Raw genomic sequence first — 19974 nt, 5'->3', positions numbered from 1 at the left:
CTAGGGGGCTGGTCCACGTGGGGGAACACACATCCAGGGCCAAGCGCAAGTGTCACGTTCTGACCATAGTTCTTTTGTGATTTCCTTGTTTTAGTGTTGGTCAGGATGTGAGCTGGGTGGGCATTCTATGTTGTGTGTCTGGCAGGAGCAGGAGAGGCAGCGATGTCAGGATTTCTGGACATGGGAGCAGAATCTGGACTATACTACTTGGGAAGAGATAGACAGGGAGAGTGCCGGAGCCCGCCTGGGATTCACTGGAGCAGTGCGAGGAGGGTTACAGGAGAATGGAGTTGGCGAAACGAGCACAGCGGCGCGTTAGGAAGCCCGAGAGGCAGCCCCAAAAATTGGGGGGTGGCACACATGGAGTATGGCGAAGCCAGGTAGGAGACCTGCGCCAACTTCCTGTGCTTACCGGAGAGCGAGAGAGACCGGGCAGGCACCGTGTTATGCTGTGGAGCGCACGGTGTCTCCAGTGCGGGTGCATAGCCCGGTGCGGTACATTCCAGCTCCTCGTAACGGCCGGGCTAGAGTGGGCATCGAGCCAGGTAAGGTTGGGCAGGCTCTGTGCTCAAGAGCTTCAGTGCGCCTGCACGGTCCGGTCTATCAAGTGCCACCTACACGCACCAGCCCTCCGGTGGCAGCCCCCCGCACCAGGCTTCCTGTGCCTGTCCAGAGTACTCCATGTTTCTCCTCCCCGCACTCGCCCTGAGGTGCGTGTCCTCGGCCCAGTACCACCAGTGCCGGCACCACGTACCAGGCCTACAGTGCGCCTCGCCTGTCCAGAGCTGCTAGAGTCTCCCGCCTGTCCAGAGCTGCTAGAGTCTCCCACCTGTCCAGAGCTGCTAGTCTCCAGCCTGTCCAGAGCTGCTAGAGTCTCCCGCCTGTCCAAAGCTGCTAGAGTCTCCCGTCTGTCCAGAGCTGCTAGAGTCTCCCATCTGTCATGAGCCGCCAGTCTGCAAGGAGCCGCCAGAGCCGCCAGTCAGCCAGGATCCGCCAGAGCCGCCAGTCAGCCAGGATCCCCCAGAGCCGCCAGTCAGCCAGGATCCACCAGTCAGCCAGGATCCGCCAGAGCCGCCAGTAAGCCAGGTTCTGCCAGAGCCGTTAGTCAGCCAGAAGCTGCCAGAGCCGTCAACCAGCCTGAGCTACCCCTCAGTCCTGAGCTACCCCTCAGTCCTGAGCTACCCCTCGGTCCTGAGCTACCCCTCGGTCATGAGCTACCCCTCGGTCATGAGCTACCTCTCAGTCATGAGCTACCTCTCAGTCATGAGCTACCTCTCAGTCATGAGCTACCTCTCAGTCATGAGGGGGGGGGGGGGTTAATGTCACGTTCTGACCATAGTTCTTTTGTGTTTTCCTTGCTTTAGTGTTGGTCAGGACGTAAAAGCTGGGTGGGCATTCTATGTTGTGTGTCTAGTTTGTCCGTTTCTATGTATGGCCTGATATGGTTCTCAATCAGAGGCCGGTGTTAGTCATTGTCTCTGATTGGGAACCATATTTAGGTAGCTTGTTTTGTGTTGGGGTTTGTGGGTGGTTGTTTCCTGTCTTTGTGTTCTCTTCACCAGATAGGACTGTTTCGGTTTTGCCACGTTTGTTATTTTGTATTTGTGTAGTGTTCACGTTATCGTCTTTCATTAAACATGTTGAACACGAACCACACAGCATTTTGGTCCTCCTCTCCTTCGACGGAAGAAAACCGTTACAGCAAGGTTTAAAAAAATACTTGGCAGTCGCCAAAGTTCCGGAGCATGACTTAAAAAGGGGATATTGAAAATCCTGTACTGTGAAGAAGAATTGGCTCAGCCGACGACATGTAAATGAGAGACAAACATCTGGACTGGATGCATTCATGTTGAGTGTTCCAGGCAGAAAGTGTGTGATCGTATTGAAGCAAGCAGCCCATGATTCTTGGAGCATGTTCACTGGAAACCAAAGGGCTGCTTTTACACGTAATTAGAAGACAAAACACGTTTACACACACACACGCACACAGGCACGCACGCATGCGTGCACGCTCTCGTGGCTTGTGGTTGCCAGCCCAAACAGAAAAATAACTAAACTTATCCAACATTGAATGGCCTATGGCCAAGCTATTAGTATATTTGGCTGCAGGTTGGACCTACCAGCATTGAGGTTGTAGGTACAGATGGGACAACCATTTCAAAACATCAATAAATTGCCCTTTTAATGTAAATTCATCAATATGGCTGACAGTACAGCTGTTCTGCTAGCCTGAAACAACTATTTAGCCTATATAATGCAGGCAATATTCATGTGAATCAAGTGATGTAGGTGTTCTTTTAGAAGGAAGGTTGACACAAGACATGACATTTTAGATGGATAAATTAGGTCAGGCTGTAACAGCTTTGTTCGTCAGCCAAGGACACCATACTTATTACACGGTCATGGAGCATTACATACAGTATGGGCGGCAAGTTAAAGCGGTGGGCCAACAACCGAAAGGTGGCTGGTTTGACTACCCTAGCTGACAAGGTCGAAATCTGTTGATGTGCCCTTGAGCAAGGCATTTAACTCTCATTTGTTATACGACAAGCTCTTAAAACCTCAGCAACACAGGTCATTAGAATTTTGATGACTAGAGACGATACGCTTTTAGAATAGATACACTGCTCTATTATACTCATTGATTGATTCTATGTTTTGACCTCAAAGGTTTGCAGTCTTACCTTTTGCAGAGCGATGTTTCCATATGATGTTAGGCTCTGGTCGTCCAATGGCCAGACACATGAGAGTTACATTGCTGCCCTCGTTCACTGTGATGTCCGTCGATATATTTGTGATCTTCGCAGGTACTAAGAAAAGAGGAAACATAAGCAAAGCACATTTAAGCAATAAGGGCCAATGGGGTGTGTTATATGGTAAATATACCATTTCAATTTTTAATGTCACATTCACAAGTACAGTGAAATGCCTTTCTTGCTAGCTCTAACCACAACAATGCAGTAATCGATACCAATGTAATACTAAAAATAACAAGGTAGAACATAAACACACAAGATATAAAAATAAGAACAACACGATGAAGTAATAAGTAAGCATACTATATACATGGTCAGTTCCAGTATCATATTTACAATGTGCAGGGATACTGGATCGATAGAGGTAGATTTGTATGGGGGTAAGGTGACTAGGAATCAGGATATATGATAAACAGAGTAGTACATCATCAGTAGGGTAAAACTAACCTGTCTCACGACGGATGTGTAGAGACAGTATAAATGTATGTGCATATTATGTGTGTGAGTGTAACAGTTTAGCTTCCGTCCCTCTCCTCGCCCCTACCTGGGCTCAAACCAGGGACCCTCTGCACACATAGACAACAGCCACCATTGAAGCATCGTTACCCATCGCTCCACAAAAGCCTCAAACAACTACTTCAAGGGCTCAGAGCGAGTGACGTCACCGATTGAAATGCTATTAGCGCGCACCCCGCTAACTAGCTAGCCATTTCACATAGGTTACATGAGCAAATGGTGGAGTGAGTATTTGCATGTGTGTTGGAGTATCAGTGTGCTTAGTGGGTAGGGCCTTGTTCCTAGCCCTTTGTCGTGTTATATTGTGCGCATATAGCACAAATCCTGTGGTACCTTATTGATTTTACAAAGCAGTAACCAACATATTAAAACAATAAATTACATTGTTCGCCTAAATACTCACTTCTGATTTTTCAGAGGGTGTTGATTATTTCTCAGTAAATGCACAGCAAAAAAATATATTTAACGGGTAAGAAAGTAGTTCTAACATAAAATTGTAAAAAAGATGTGCCCTCCTACGAAAAGAAAGGATGCAAGTGAATTGAGCTTGTGAGCCAGTATTCATTGAGCAAACTTGTATCCAGCGTTGTTGCATGTCATTTCCGGCACATTTAGTGACCACTAGCTAGTAAAATGTTCCCAAGAGGCGAAACCAAAAGTGTTGTAAAACAGTGTTACATCTTTGAGTTGATCTTTCAAAAGTCAAATTTAGAACATTATTGACATTGTTGAATTTGATTGTCATAAGAAGTTAGCTAACATTTAGCAGCGATGCATAGCTAGCTAGTATTTTCCCAAGAAAATGTGTTACCAAGGCAACAAGCTAGTGCTGTGTGAATTTTTATTTAGACATTAGACTGCTATGTGAATTTGAACTTACAGTACATGTAACAATTGTCACATCCATTATTATAGCTAATCATGGTTATTAGAATGGATAGGGCAGACAGATACAGTGACTTCCAAAAGTGTTCACAGCCCTTTTTCCAAATTTGATTGTGTTACAGCCTGAATTTAAAATAATTGAATCTAAGATTATGTCACTAGCCTACACACAATTCCCCATAATGTCAAAGGGGAATTATGTTTTCAGAAACGTTTACAAATTAATAAAACCTGAAAAGCTGTCTTGAGTCAATAAGAATTCAACCCGTTTGTTTTGGCAGGTCCAAATAAATTCAGTAGTAAAAATTTGCTCAGCCCAAAATTTGGACCCACCTACTCATTCAACCTACAAATGTTCTTAATTTTGAATATTTTCTACATTGTAGAATAATAGTGAAGACATCAAAACTATGAAATACCACATATGGAATGATGTAACCAAAAAAGTGTTGAACAAAAAATATATATTTTATATTTGAGATTCTTCAAAGTAGCCACCCTTTGCCTTGATGACAGCTTTGCACACTCTTGGCATTCTCTCAACCAGCTTAAACTGGAATGCTTTTCAACAGTCTTGAAGGAGTTCCCACAAATGCTGAGCACTTTTTGGCTGCTTTTCCTTCACTCTGCGGTCCAACTCATCCCAAACAATCTCAATTGGGTTGAGATCGGGTGATTGGGAAGGTCAGGTCATCTAATGCAGCACTCCATCACTCTCCTTCTTGGTCAAATAGCCTAGAGGTGTGTTGGGTCAGTTTCCTGTTGAAAAACAAATGACAGTCCCACACTAAGCGAAAACCAGATGGGATGGCGTATCACTGCAGAATGCTGTGGAAGCCATGCTGGTTAAGTGTGCCTTGAAATCTGAATAAATCACTGACAGTGTCACCAGCAAAGCACCCCCATACCAACACAGCTCCTCCTCCATGCTTCATGGTGGGAACCACACATGCGGAGATCATCCGTTCACCTACTCTGCGTCTCACAAAGACATGGCGGTTGGAACCAAAAATCTCAAATTTTGACTCATCAGACCAAAGGACAGTTTTTCACTGGTCTAATATCCATTGCTTGTGTTTATTGGCCCAAGCAAGTCTCTTCTTATTAATGGTGTCCTTTAGTAGTGGTTTCTTTGCAGCAATTGAGGCCTGATTCATGCAGTCTGCTCTGAAAAGATGATGAGATGTGTCTGTTACTTGAACCGTGTGAAGCATTTATTTGGGCTGCAATTTCTGAGGCTGGTAACTAATGAACTTATCCTCTGCAGCAGATGTAACTCTGGGTCTCCCTTTCCTGTGGTGGTCCTCATGAGAGCCAGTTTCATCATAGAGCTTGATGGTTTTTGCCACTGAACTTGAAGAAATGTTCAAGTTCTTGACATTTTCAGGATTGACTGACCTACATCTCTTAAAGTAATGACTGCCTGTCATTTCTCTTTGCTTATTTGAGCTGTTCTTGCCATAAAATGGACTTGGTCTTTTACTGAAATGTGTCTTCCGCATTTAACCCAACGCCTCAATCAGAGAGGTGCGGGGGGCTGCCATAATCGAAATCCATGTCTTCGGCGCCCGGGGAACAGCAGTAAAAATGAGGGATGCACGATATACCGGTGAACATATCATAATGGGTCCATATTAGCTAAAAATGCCAACATCGGTATTGGCTGATGTCTAGTTTAACGCCCGATTTGCTAAATCGATGTCAAAGCTGAAGTGCTTACCTACATAACGAAAGGTACATGACGTAATCACACCATGTAAAATTTTGCGCTATACGTGCAACACAGCATTCCTAAATTATCCCACAATGTCTGCTGTGTGGATCGAGGATTCAACATTTCAGCGAGACAACTCAGAGGCAACTCAAAGCCAAGATAATGGAATTCATTGCCCTTGACAACCAACCGTTCTCTGTTATGGGTGATGTTGCCTTTCGCCGACTGGTCGAGCACCGGTTAACATTAAGTGCGCTATTTTTCCGATGTTGCCCTACCAGAGTTACACAGTAATAGCTTCACGACATACATACTATGGAACACCGTTTGAGTCTTTGCGTGTCAAAAAAAGATACAGTAGCGCTGTACAAAAAAGTCTGCAAACAAGCAAACACCGGCCACAAACGATGTGTTTACAATACCGCATTGGTAATAAAGCATCATTTGTTCGACTGCAATTTCTGGGGTACCTACAGTAGCAAGCACCAATACAACCAGCCTGAAAACAATGACCAGTAGAAACTGTAGTCATTTTCATTATTCTTAGCAATGATTTAGGAATCCTTGTGTGTAAGTATTAGCTAGGTTGACACTTGTTCTTAGCCTATTGAAATTGAACTTCAGTTCATGAAAATAAATAGCTAGCCAGCTACTTAACCCTGTTTCCTAAAGCTAACGTTATAAGCAGCCAGCTGGCTTCATCTGGCTAGTGAGGCTCGACCGGACTGAGTTATGTGTTGTGAAGCTAGCCACAATAAGGATTAGGCACAATACTGGAATTTGCGGTTTGCCTTCAAAATAAAAAAAGCTAGCTAACTATATAGCTACTGAAACAGATTATGTTGTGTTATTTGACATGCCAAATAGTGTTATTTGACGTGTATCGTTTTTGACAAGCAAAGACCCAAACGGCGTTCCATAGAAATCCTGGTTGAGAATGAAACGACTGAACAATAAAACAGCACAGAAAGTAAGTGAAAGAAATATTATTTGTATGATGTTTTACTGGTAATGGGGACATACGTGGTGTCCCCTGCTTCGAGGGTGGCTGTTGTCGTTGTGTTCCTGGTTCGAGCCCAGGGAGGAGTGAGGAGAGGGAAGGAAACTATACTGTTACACTGGCAATACTAAAGTGCCTATAAGAACATCCAATAGTCAAAGGTTAATGAAATACAAATGGTATAGAGATAAATAGAGAAAGTCATATTGAAGACTCATGTTAAAAGGAACCACCAGCTTTCATATGTTCTCATGTTCTGAGCAAGGAACTTAAACGTTAGCTTTCTTACATGGCGAATATTGCACTTTTACTTTCTCCAACACTTTGTTTTTGCATTATTTCAACCAAATTGAACATGTTTCATTATTTATTTGAGGCTAAATTGATTTTATTGATGTATTATATTAAGTTAAAATAAGTGTTCATTCAGTATTGTTGTAATTGTCATTATTACAAATTTTTAAAAAATCGGCCGATTAAATCGGTATTGGCTTTTTTGGTCCTCCAATAACCGGTATCAGTATCAGCGTTGAAAAATCATAATCGGTCGACCTCTAATATGTATATGTAAGTATATGGATGAGCGATGGCGAAGGTGCAATAGATGGTATAAAATGCAGTATATACATGTGATATGAGTAATATAAGGTATGCAAATATTAAAGTGGCATTATTTAGAGTGCATTGTATGAAGTGACTAGTGATCCATTTATTAAGGTGGCCAGTGATTGGGTCTCAATGCAGGCAGCAGCCTTTCTGAGTTAGTGAGTTCCTCGGCTTACACATCACTGACATTCTGAAATGATCCACCCACACAGACAGTGTGGTGAAGAAGGCACAATAGCACCTCTTCAACTTCAGGAGGCTGAAGAAATTTGGCATGGCACCTAAGACCCTCACAAACTTTTACAGATGCACAACTGAGAGCATCCTGTACAATCTGAAATGATCCACCCACACAGACAGTGTGGTGAAGAAGGCACAATAGCACCTCTTCAACTTCAGGAGGCTGAAGAAATTTGGCATGGCCCCTAAGACCCTCACAAACTTTTACAGATGCACAACTGAGAGCATCCTGTCGGGCTGTAACACCGCCTGGTACGGCGACTGCACCGCCCGCAAACACAGGGCTCTCCAGAGGGTGGTGCGGTCTGCCCAACGCATCACCTGGGGCGTTGGGCAGACCCAATGTCACAGGAAGGCCAAAAAGATCATCAAGGACATTAACCACCGGAGCCACAGCCTGTTCACCCCGCTATCATCCAGAAGGCGAGGTCAGTACAGGTGCATCAAAGCTGGGACCGAGGGACTGAAAAACAGCTTCTATCTCAAGGCCATCAGACTGTCCAATAGCCATCATTAGCCGGCTACCACCCGGTTACTCAACCCTGCACCTTAGAGGCGCAGGCTTATATACATAGACATGGAATCACTGGCAACTTTAATAATGGAACATTAGTCACTCTAATATATGTTTACATACTGCTTTACTCATCTCATATGTATATACTGTATTCTATTCTACTGTATTTTAGTCAATTCCACTCAGACATTGCTCGTCCTAATATTTTTATATTTCTGAATTCCATTCTGTTACTTTTAGATGTGTGTATTGTTGTGAATTGTTAAGATACTACTACACTGTTGGAGCTAGGATAACAAGCATTTTGCTACACCCGCAATAACATCTTCTAAAAATGTGTATGTGACCAATACAATCTGATTTAATAAGTAGTTTCATTGTAACGTTACATCTTTGAAAACTGATCTGCAGCCTGCTGCCTGCCGTGCCTTTAGCTAGCTATGTGCTTTTAGTAGGACTAGAGGTTATAACTGTTTGAACAGTAACAATGGTTACTTGCTTGCTCTTGAGGGACAACTTCATATTTATCATTAGCCTAGTTAGCTAGCTAGCAACTTGTTGTAACCAGGGCTTGTGTTCAAAATGTTTCAGGGTCTGATAACAATACCAGGCATTTAATTCAGTGTCGAACAATTCAGTGCAGTAAAAAAAGGTTTTGAATAAGTCATGCGGCCATAGTTAGCTCTCTTTCCACTGCACTATGCACCGCCACTAGCTATAGCTAATGTTAGTAATAGCTAACATTAGTAATGCCTACATTCCAATTTTCCACAGCGGTGCTGGTCCCAACACTTCTCTTTTCTTCTGCTTCTCCTGATTTGTCACATCAGTTTATCTGTGTTGAGCTGATTCTGATTGTAATTTTCATGCTATGCAATATTATTTTCTACCTGAACGGTTACAAGCTGAATGGGTCTACTTTAGCTAGTTTCATTACATATAACTTGTTATGGGTAAAGTAATGATAAGCTGCACTCGTTGCTGTTTTACCTTGGCACTCCAATTTGATAAAGTATGTGGAATTCTAGCTATCTACTGAAAGTTCACAAAACTCTAATTTGCTCTTGTTTTGGTTAATATTGTACTTCATCTTGTGTATTTTCAGAATCTATGTGAAGGAGTGTGAGCCGGAGGGGCAGCTGCCACCTGCATGGCTGAAGAAGAATATACACGGTATGCTACTGTATGTTATCTTGACATTTATTTCTGTGCTGTACTTAGCTAATAAAGTTTCCCCTTACTCTGAGTGCAGCAACACTTTCCCATCTATTTCCTATGCTTCACCAGCAAATTCATGTACGTGTGAAGATATACTATAAATGTTAGAAAGGAGCCAGTTTTCCAGAGAAATGTACTGCAATTGGCATAATACCTATTAATAATTAATAATACCTATTGATGTTGAAATCTATCCTATACAAGGAGTACCGGTACCGAGTCAATATGCAGGGGTACGAGATAGTTAAGGTAATTTAGGTCATATGTAGGTAGTGGTAAAAGAGTAGAAACAGCAGCATATGTAAAGAGTGTGAAAGAGTATGAACGTGTCTATGTGTGAGTGTTTGTGTGTGTGTGGCATCAATATGCATGTGTGTGTTTTTTGTTGGTGTGTGTGAGAGTACTGTATGTATTGTGTGTGTGTTGGGTTGTCAGTGTAGTATGTGTGAGTGTGTGTGTAGAGCCCAGTGAGTGTGCATAGAGCCAGTGCAGGAGAGTCAGTGCAAATAAAAAGGTGGTCAATGGAAATAGTCAGGGTAGTCTTTTGATTAACTGTTCAGCAGTATTACGGCTTGGGGGTAGAAACTATTCAGGAGCCTTTTGGTCCCAGACTTGGCGATCCGGTACCGCTTGCCATGGGCCTTTCTCTGACACTGCCTGGTATAGAGATCCTAGATGGCAGAGAGCTTGGCCCAATTACTACCCTCTGTAGCGCCTTACGGTTGGATGCCAAGCAGTTGCAATACCAAGCGGTAATGCAGCCAGTCAAGATGCTCTCAATGGTGCAGCAATATAACTTTTTGAGGATTTGAGGGCCCTTGCAAAATCTTTTCAGCCCCCCGAGGGGGAAGAGGCATTGCCGTGCCCTCTTCGCGACTGTGTTGGTGTGTTTGGACCATGATAGGTCCTTAGTGATGTGGACAACGAGGAACTTGAAGCTCTCGACCCGCTCAACTACAGCCCAGTCAATGTGAATAGGGGCGTGCTCAGCTCCTTTGTCTTGCTGACGTTGAGGGAGAGGTTGTTGTCATGGCACCACATTGCCAAGTTTATGATCTCCTTCCTATAGGCTCTCATCGTCATATGTGATCAGGCCTTCCACCATTGTAACGTCTCCAAACTTAATGATGGTGTTGGAGTCGTACGTGGCCATGCAGTCGTGGATGAACAGATAGTATAGGAGCGGACTAAGCACACAACCGTGATTGAGGGTCAACGTGGCAGATGTGTTGCTGCCTACCTTCACCACCTGGAGCGGCCCGTCAGGAAGTCAAAGATCCAGTTGTAGAGATTGTTTTTCAGTCCCAGGGTCCTTAGCTTAATGATGAGTTTGGAGGGCACTATGGTGTTGAACACTGAGCTGTAGTCTATGAACAGCATTCTTATGTACAGTTGAAGTCATAAGGTTACATACACCTTAGCCAAATACATTTAAACTCAGTTTTTCACCATTTCTGACATTTAATCCTAGTAAAAATTCCTGTCTTAGGTCAGTTAGGATCACCACTATTTTAAGAATGTGAAATGTCAGAATAAAAGTAGAGAGAATTATTTATTTCAGAATTAATTATTTTGTTCATCACATTCCCAGTGGGTCAGAAGTTTACATACACTCAATTAGTATTTGGTAGCATTGCCTTTAAATTGTTTAACTTGGGTCAAATGTTTCAGGTAGCCTTCCACAAGCTTCCCACAATAAGTTGGGGGAATTTTGGCCCATTCCTCCTGACAGAGCTGGTGTAACTGAGTCAGGTTTGTAGTCCTCCTTGCTAGCACACGCTTTTTCAGTTCTGCACCCAATATTTCCTATAGGATTGAGGTCAGGGCTTTGTGATGGCCACTCAAATACCTTGACTTTGTTGTCCTTAAAACTTATTATGGCTTAGATCCCGTTAACAGGATTCGCTTACATTTGATGATCTTCATCAGAATGCACTCCCAGGAATCCCAGTTCCACAATAAATGTTTGTTTTGTTCGATAAAGTCCATCATTTGTGTCCAAATACCTCCTTTTTGTTTGCGTGTTTAGTACACAATTCAAACTCACGAAGCGCGGGCAAGTCCAGGCGAAAGTTCAGATGAAAAGTTATATTACAGTTCGTAGAAACATGTCAGACGAAGTATAAAATCAATCTTTAGGATGTTTTATCATAAATCTTCAATAATGTTCCAACCGGAGAATTCCTTTGTCTGTAGAAATGCAATAGAACAGAGCTAACTCACGTGAGCGCGCGTGATCAGCTCATGCCACTCTGGCAGAGCCCTGACTCATTCAGCTCTCATTAGCCCCCACCTCACAGTAGAAGCATCAAACAAGGTTCTAAAGACTGTTGCCATCTAGTGGAAGCCTTAGGAAGTGCAATATGACCCCATAGACAGTGACTTGAAAAACTACAAACCTCTGATTTCCAACTTCCTGGTTGGATTGTTCTCAGGGTTTTGCCAGCCATATGAGTTCTGTTATACTCACACACATCATTCAAACACTTTTCTAAACTTCAGAGTGTTTTCTATCCGAATATACGAATACTATGCATATATAGGCAACTGGACCTGAGTAGCAGGCAGTTTACTCTGGGCACCTTTTTCATCCAAGCTACTCAATACTGCCCCCAGCCATAAGAAGTGAAGCCATTTTGCCACAACTTTGGAAGTATGCTTGGGGTCACTGTCCATTTGGAAGACCCATTTGCGACCATGCTTTAACTTCCTGACTGATGTCTGCGATGTTGCTTCAATATATCCACATAGTTGTCCTTTCTCATGATGCCATCTTATTATGTGAATTGCACCAGTCCCTCCTGCAGCAATGCACCCCCACAGCATGATGCTGCCACCCCCGTGCTTCACGGTTGGTATGGTGTTCTTTGGCTTGCAAGCTTCCTCCTTTTCCTCCAAACATAACGATGGTCTTTATGGCCAAACAGTTCAATTTTTGTTTCATCAGACCACAGGACATTTCTCCAAAAAGCACAATCTTTGCCCCCATGCGCATTTGTAAACCGTAGTCTGGCTTTTTTATGGCAGTTTTGGAGCAGTGGCTTCTTTCTTGCTGAGCCGCCTTTCAAGTTATGTCGATATAGAACTCATTTTACTGTGGATATAGATACCTTTGTACCTGTTTCCTCCAGCATCTTCACAAGGTCCTTTTCTGTTGTTCTGGGATTGATTTGCACCTTTTGCACCAAAGTGCGTTCATCTCTAGGAGACAGAACACGTCTCCTTCCTGAGCGGTATGACGCCTGCGTCATCCCATGGTGTTTATACTTGCATACTATTGTTTGTACAGATGAACGTGGTACCTTCAGGTGTTTGGAAAGTGCTCCCAAGGATGAACAAGACTTGTATAGGTCTGCAATTTTTTCTGAGGTCTTGGCTGATTTCTTTCGATTTTCCCATGATGTCAAGCAAAGAGGCACAAAGTTTGAAGGTAGGTCTTGAAATACATCCACAGGTACACCTCCAATTGACTCAAATTATGTCAGCCTAACAGAAGCTTCTAAAGCCATGACATAATTTTCTGGAATTTTTCAAGCTTTTTAAAGGCACAATCAACTTAGTGTATGTAAACTTCTGACCCACTGGAATTGTAATACAGTGAATTATAGGTGAAATAATCTATCTGTAAACAATTGTTGGAAAAATTACTTGTGTCGTGCACCTAAAATATAGTTTGTTAACAAGAAATTTGTGGAGTGGTTGAAAAACTAGTTTTAATGGCTCCATCCTAAGTGTATGTAAACTTCCGACTTCAACTGTAAGTGTTCCTTTTATTCAGCAGGGAAAAGACAGTGTGGAGCGCAATAGAGATTGCATCATCTGTGAGTCTCTTGGGGCGGTATGCGAATTGGAGTGAAGGATGTAAACATTGTAAGACTCAGCCAGCCAGGTCATTTACTGTTCTCTCTGCTACTGCACGGCAAGAGGTGCGGGAGCATCATCAGAGGAATGTGGTCAGGAGATGGTGGATGAAGATGGAGTCTGGTGACAATCTTGTAGAGGGCTAGCTACTCTGGGAACCAGCCTGAGTCATGTAGCCACTGGACTTCTCCTTCATAATGTATGGCACCCACTTGGGTGTATGGCACCTGAAAGCTCTGTTCCGAGTACGAACTAGCTAGCCAGTCGTCCTCATTACGAGCCCTCTGCCTTAGCACTGCATTACTCTCATGCTTCAGGTGACTCTTCTATTGATATACTGTATGCTTAGGCCTACGGTTAACTCAAGTTTACTCCAAATGCTAGCTACTTATCTATCTAACGTTAACCCAAAGCAACAACACTCTGGCATTCTGCTATAATGAAAGGTCACTGGGTGGGGCTACATACAATCCTTTCCAGTTCATATGCGAAACCGTTACTGATGGTGGTGACCTTTTGAACGATCATCCAACTCGGAATAACAAGTCAGAAACTCAGGCATCATCCCAAAGCTCTGACTTCTACGACTTGAAAATCACTGTCACAATTTTTCACAGTCTGAGTTGTTTCTAATTTCCCAGTTGTCTTGAATGCACCAAAAGTAGTATGTTGTGGCCATGGTATACTGCATACTTTTTACTAAACAGTATGTGCTAAATAGTATGCGACGATGAGTACATACTACGCAGATTAAGTATTTTATTTATTTATTTTATTTCACCTTTATTTAACCAGGTAAGCAAGTTGAGAACAAGTTCTCATTTACAATTGCGACCTGGCCAAGATAAAGCAAAGCAGTTCGACACATACAACGACACAGAGTTACACATGGAGTAAAACAAACATACAGTCAATAATACAGTAAAAAAAACAAGTCTATATACAATGTGAGCAAATTAGGTGAGAAGGGAGGTAAAGGCAAAAAAGGCCATGGTGGCAAAGTAAATACAATATAGCAAGTAAAACACTGGAATGGTAGTATTGCAATGGAAGAATGTGCAAAGTAGAAATAAAAATAATGGGGTGCAAAGGAGCAAAATAAATAAATAAATTAAATACAGTTGGGAAAGAGGTAGTTGTTTGGGCTAAATTATAGGTGGGCTATGTACAGGTGCAGTAATCTGTAAGATGCTCTGACAGTTGGTGCTTAAAGCTAGTGAGGGAGATAAGTGTTTCCAATTTAAGAGATTTTTGTAGTTCGTTCCAGTCATTGGCAGCAGAGAACTGGAAGGAGAGGCGGCCAAAGAAAGAATTGGTTTTGGGGGTGACTAGAGATATACCTGCTGGAGCGTGTGCTACAGGTGGGAGATGCTATGGTGACCAGCGAGCTGAGATAAGGGGGACTTTACCTAGCAGGGTCTTGTAGATGACATGGAGCCAGTGGGTTTGGCGACGAGTATGAAGCGAGGGCCAGCCAACGAGAGCGTACAGGTCGCAATGGTGGGTAGTATATGGGGCTTTGGTGACAAAACGGATAGCACTGTGATAGACTGCATCCAATTTGTTGAGTAGGGTATTGGAGGCTATTTTGTAAATGACATCGCCAAAGTCGAGGATTGGTAGGATGGTCAATTTTACAAGGGTATGTTTGGCAGCATGAGTGAAGGATGCTTTGTTGCGAAATAGGAAGCCAATTCTAGATTTAACTTTGGATTGGAGATGTTTGATATGGGTCTGGAAGGAGAGTTTACAGTCTAACCAGACACCTAAGTATTTGTAGTTGTCCACGTATTCTAAGTCAGAGCCGTCCAGAGTAGTGATGTTGGACAGGCGGGTAGGTGCAGGTAGCGATCGGTTGAAGAGCATGCATTTAGTTTTACTTGTATTTAAGAGCAATTGGAGGCCACGGAAGGAGAGTTGTATGGCATTGAAGCTTGCCTGGAGGGTTGTTAACACAGTGTCCAAAGAAGGGCCGGAAGTATACAGAATGGTGTCGTCTGCGTAGAGGTGGATCAGAGACTCACCAGCAGCAAGAGCGACCTCATTGATGTATACAGAGAAGAGAGTCGGTCCAAGAATTGAACCCTGTGGCACCCCCATAGAGACTGCCAGAGGTCCGGACAGCAGACCCTCCGATTTGACACACTGAACTCTATCAGAGAAGTAGTTGGTGAACCAGGCGAGGCAATCATTTGAGAAACCAAGGCTGTCGAGTCTGCCGATAAGGATGTGGTGGTTGACAGAGTCGAAAGCCTTGGCCAGATCAATGAATACGGCTGCACAGTAATGTTTCTTATCGATGGCGGTTAAGATATCGTTTAGGACCTTGAGCGTGGCTGAGGTGCACCCATGACCAGCTCTGAAACCAGATTGCATAGCAGAGAAGGTATGGTGAGATTCGAAATGGTCGGTAATCTGTTTGTTGACTTGGCTTTCGAAGACCTTAGAAAGGCATGGTAGGATAGATATAGGTCTGTAGCAGTTTGGGTCAAGAGTGTCCCCCCCTTTGAAGAGGGGGATGACCGCAGCTGCTTTCCAATCTTTGGGAATCTCAGATGACACGAAAGAGAGGTTGAACAGGCTAGTAATAGGGGTGGCAACAATTTCGGCAGATAATTTTAGAAAGTATGTACTACGCTAGTATGGTAGTACGGCCATTGTCTGGTGAATAGCAGGGGGCAGAGACTGCTAAGTAACTAGCATGAAGGACCAGGTGACCATGTTCCTCTAGCTTAATAATGGCAGTTGTCAAGCGATTAAAACATGCTAGGTCACAGGGCCCTGATGGTAGTCAGGAGTCCAAACCCCAGGACATAACTCACTCGGGTTCATGTCAGCACAGCGAGGGCTGGCACTGGTAATTAATTGAAAAAGTAGAATCAAGCATGTTGTGGATGTTGGGAGGAGATTTCCTTAGGGTATTTTAGGGTATCTCTAGGGTAGATGGATTCTCAAGCTTTGTAGAGACTATTCGAACATCCCAGGTTTTATAGCAGGATGCTCTATCAAGAGTCAAACGGCAGAGGAAATTCTGATGAGGTCCCAGTGGATCTCATCTGTCAAGCTATTATCACTGTGAAACATAATTCTTAGCATATAATTGAAAATACTTTTCACTATGCATGATGATGTAAGTGAAGGTAAAGTGCAACCGTGACTTTACATCAAGGAAAAGAGGAGTATGAAATACATGGTCACGTTAATGTTTCCTCAGAAAACTTGGCAGATAAAAATGTGTGTGTGTGTGTGTGCACGCCGGTGTGCTGTGCCCAACGTTGCAATATCTGTGCAACCTTGATTACTTTTTACAGTGGACACTCGAAACCTATAATAGACTCGAAATCTATCTATTTCGATCCAATTCATATTTAATTTGTATCCGACATGAATGGAATCTTTTCCCTTAAAAAAATGACCATGTACTTTTGGCTATTTTGATACATTGACATTTCACTGCACATCAAAGGCATTGTTCCAGCTATGTTCTCCGAATGTATAACGGATGTTCACAGCTCTTTTATAACCGATTAACATCAAACAGATCACTCAAGCTTTTCCAGCCTTTCTACCTGTACACATAGTCCCCAAAAACATCAGAGCCAACTTCTAGGATCTCACCCACATATATACAGTGCATTCGGAAAGTATTCAGAACTCTTGACTTTTTGATGTTACGTTAAAGCCTTATTCTAAAATTGAATAAATTGTTCGTTTTTTTTATCAATTTACACACAATACCACATAATGACAAAGCAAAAACAGATTTTTAGATATTTTTGCAAATGCATTTAAAATACAAAACTGAAATCACATTTACATAAGTATTGAGACCCTTTAGTCAGTACTTTGTTGAAGCACCTTTGGCAGTGATTACAGCCTTGAGTCTTCTTGGGTACTCCTGTATTTGGGGAGTTTCTCCCATTCTTCTCTGCAGATCCTCTCAAGCTCTGTCAGGTTGGATGGGGAGTGTCGCTGCACAGATATTTTCAGGTCTCTCCAGAGATGTCCGATCAGGTTAAAGTCTGGGCTCTAGCTGGGCCACTCAAGTGTTGTCTTGGCTGTGTGCTTAAGGTTGTTGTCCTGTTTGAAGGTGAACCTTCGCCCCAGTCTGAGGTGCTGAGTGCTCTGGAGTAGGTTTTCATCAATGGTCTCTTTGTACTTTGCTCCGTTCATCTTTCCTGTCTGACTAGTCTCCCAGTCCCTGCTGCTGAAAAACATCCCCACAGCATGATGTTTCCACCACCATGCTTCACCGTAGGGATGGTGCCAGGTTTCCTCCTGACGTGACGCTTTGTATTCAGTCCAAAGAGTTCAATCTTGGTTTCATCAGACCAGATAATCTTGTTTCTCATGGTCAGAGTCCTTTAGGTGCCTTTTGGCAAACTCCAAGCGAGCTGTCATGTGCCTTTTACTGAGGAGTGGCTTCCGTCTGGTCACTCTACCATAAAGGCCTGATTAGTGGAGTTCTGCAGGGATGATTGTCCTTCTGGAAGGTTCTCCCATCTCCACAGAGGAACTCTGAAGCGCTGTCAGAGTGACCATTGGGTTCTTGGTCACCTCCTTGACCAAGGCCCTTCTCCCCCAATTGCTCAGTTTGGCTGGGCGGCCAGCTCTAGGAAGAGTCCTGGTGGTTCCAAACTTATTCCATTTAAGAGTGATGGAGGCCACTGTGTTCTTGGGGACCTTCCATGCTGCAGAAATGTTTTGGTACCCTTCCCCAGACCTGTACCGCGAAACAATCCTGTCTCGGAGCTCTAAGGACAATTCCTTCCAACATCATGGCATGGTTTTTGCTCTGACATGCACACATTCATTCCAATTAGACTAGTTTAGATTTCTCCCTGACCTATATGGCTGCCATATTCACCCCATTCTGGAACATTGAGGTTCTATGACAACCCGTCTAGTAATTTAATATGATTTCTATGGTCTAACTGTACCCTGATGTGAAAGTGTATTTCTTTCTCATAAAACACATCTCTTATTTAGTTGTGCGTAAAATAATTTAATTAGGATTGTGTTTTTTATATCAAATTGCCATGGAAACGTGAAAAAGCAGGGAACTATTGAAGTAGTGATCGACAGCATCCACTTGAAAGCAAACAATTCTCTGAGACGCAAGCTAGTGAATTTCACTTCAATCCCTGTCTGCCCCTGAGAGATGCCACCAGAAACCCAGAGAATGAAAACTAACTAGACCCCTCAACATTGATATTAAATCTGCGCATAGGCGATAGATGTATTTGTGGAGTTTATTATAATTACTTGCCTATTACTACCTCCGGGGGATCATGGAAGCTAAGCTGTTTGTGCAGAACATGCTGAGTGAACATAACATTGGGTTTGTGTGGCAATTGCCACTTCCCTTACACTCTAATAATGTTATTAATGGGGCTGCGTTTATGGCAGTGGAATGGGCTGCTGCTTCATCACCCCCGTTAAAGTGGGTCATTTGGGCTGCTCTCACTTTATTAGAGGTTCAGGGAAAAGCCATCAGCATGGACTAGTTAATTGCATTTGCGTCTTTGCTGTTGTAAACAGCACGTCGCCAGTCTGTTGTAGATGTGCAGGCATTTGTCTGTGAAAAAAATGCTGACATTTGTTTACAAAAATGTATGATTTGTCGAAGTCAACACGAAAACTGTTTTAATCTGTGCTAGACTTCTTTGAGTTGATTTTGCTTGGGGAAAATATTCAGCTGTGTGACATCCATATGCTGTACGTGCCTTGCAAAAGTAGTAAGACCCCTTGGATTTCTTCACATTTTATTGTGTTCACAAATTGGAATAAAACATTGAATGTAATTTATTTATGTCAACCAGGAAGAAAAATTGGAAGTATTTATTTTTAAAGATTAACAAAAATGTAATAACAAAAAATTGTAATTGAATAACTATGCAGTTCCCTGAGTCAATACATGTTAGAAACACCTTTGGCATCAATTATAGCTGTGAGTCTTTGGAAAGTCTAAGAGATTTGCAGACCTGGATTGTGAAACATTTGCCCATTTATTATTTTCAAAATTCTTGAAACTCTGTCAATATGTAGGGATCATGGCTAGACTACGATGTTCAAGTCTTGCCATAGATCTTCAAGTGGGTTTAAGTCCAAAAAGTAACTTGGCCACTCAGGAACATTCACTGTCTTCTTGGTAAGCAACTCCAGTGTAGATTTGGTCTTGTAGGTGTTGTAGGTTATTATCCTGTGGAAAGGTGAATTCCTTTCCCAGTTTCCAGTGTAAAGGAGACTGAAGGTTTTCCTATAGGATTGTGCCTGTGCTTAGCTCCTCCCGTAAATTTTTATCCTGAAAAACTCCTCAGTATTTGCCGATGTTAAGCATACCCATACCATGATGCAGGCACCACTATGCTTGAAAATAAGGAGGCAGTTGTGTCGGATTTGCCCCAAACATACGGCTTTGCATTTAGGCCAAAAGGTGTATTCCTTTCCATTTTTTTGCAGTATTACTTTAGGGCCTTGTTGCATACAATAATATTTTGAATATTTCTGTATATTGGCCTCATAGTAACATCCCTGAACAGTTATATTCCTGTCCTGAAGCTAAGTTCAGAAGGACAAATGTATCTTTGATGTGTCTGGGTGGTTTAATACATAATAAAAAGCATCTGCCAATCAGTGACCTTCTTAATGAGGATTTCGA

The 19974-nt window shown here is 42.8% G+C and overlaps 1 protein-coding gene across 3 annotated transcripts in view; it reads right to left on the bottom strand.

Moving 5' to 3' along the window:
* LOC115136019 (opioid-binding protein/cell adhesion molecule-like) overlaps positions 1-19974 on the bottom strand; it is a 346162-nt gene that overhangs the window by 49559 nt on the left and 276629 nt on the right. For all 3 annotated transcript variants that reach the window (XM_029671347.2, XM_029671345.2, XM_029671348.2), the window contains one exon: positions 2685-2810. In XM_029671347.2, the coding sequence (XP_029527207.1) occupies positions 2685-2810 (126 nt within the window). The remainder of the gene's footprint in view (positions 1-2684; positions 2811-19974) is intronic.

This window comes from Oncorhynchus nerka, linkage group LG10 (assembly GCF_034236695.1).
Source record: "Oncorhynchus nerka isolate Pitt River linkage group LG10, Oner_Uvic_2.0, whole genome shotgun sequence".
In the NCBI taxonomy this organism is placed as follows: Eukaryota; Metazoa; Chordata; class Actinopteri; order Salmoniformes; family Salmonidae; genus Oncorhynchus; species Oncorhynchus nerka.
This window is presented reverse-complemented; position numbering and strand designations above follow the sequence as displayed.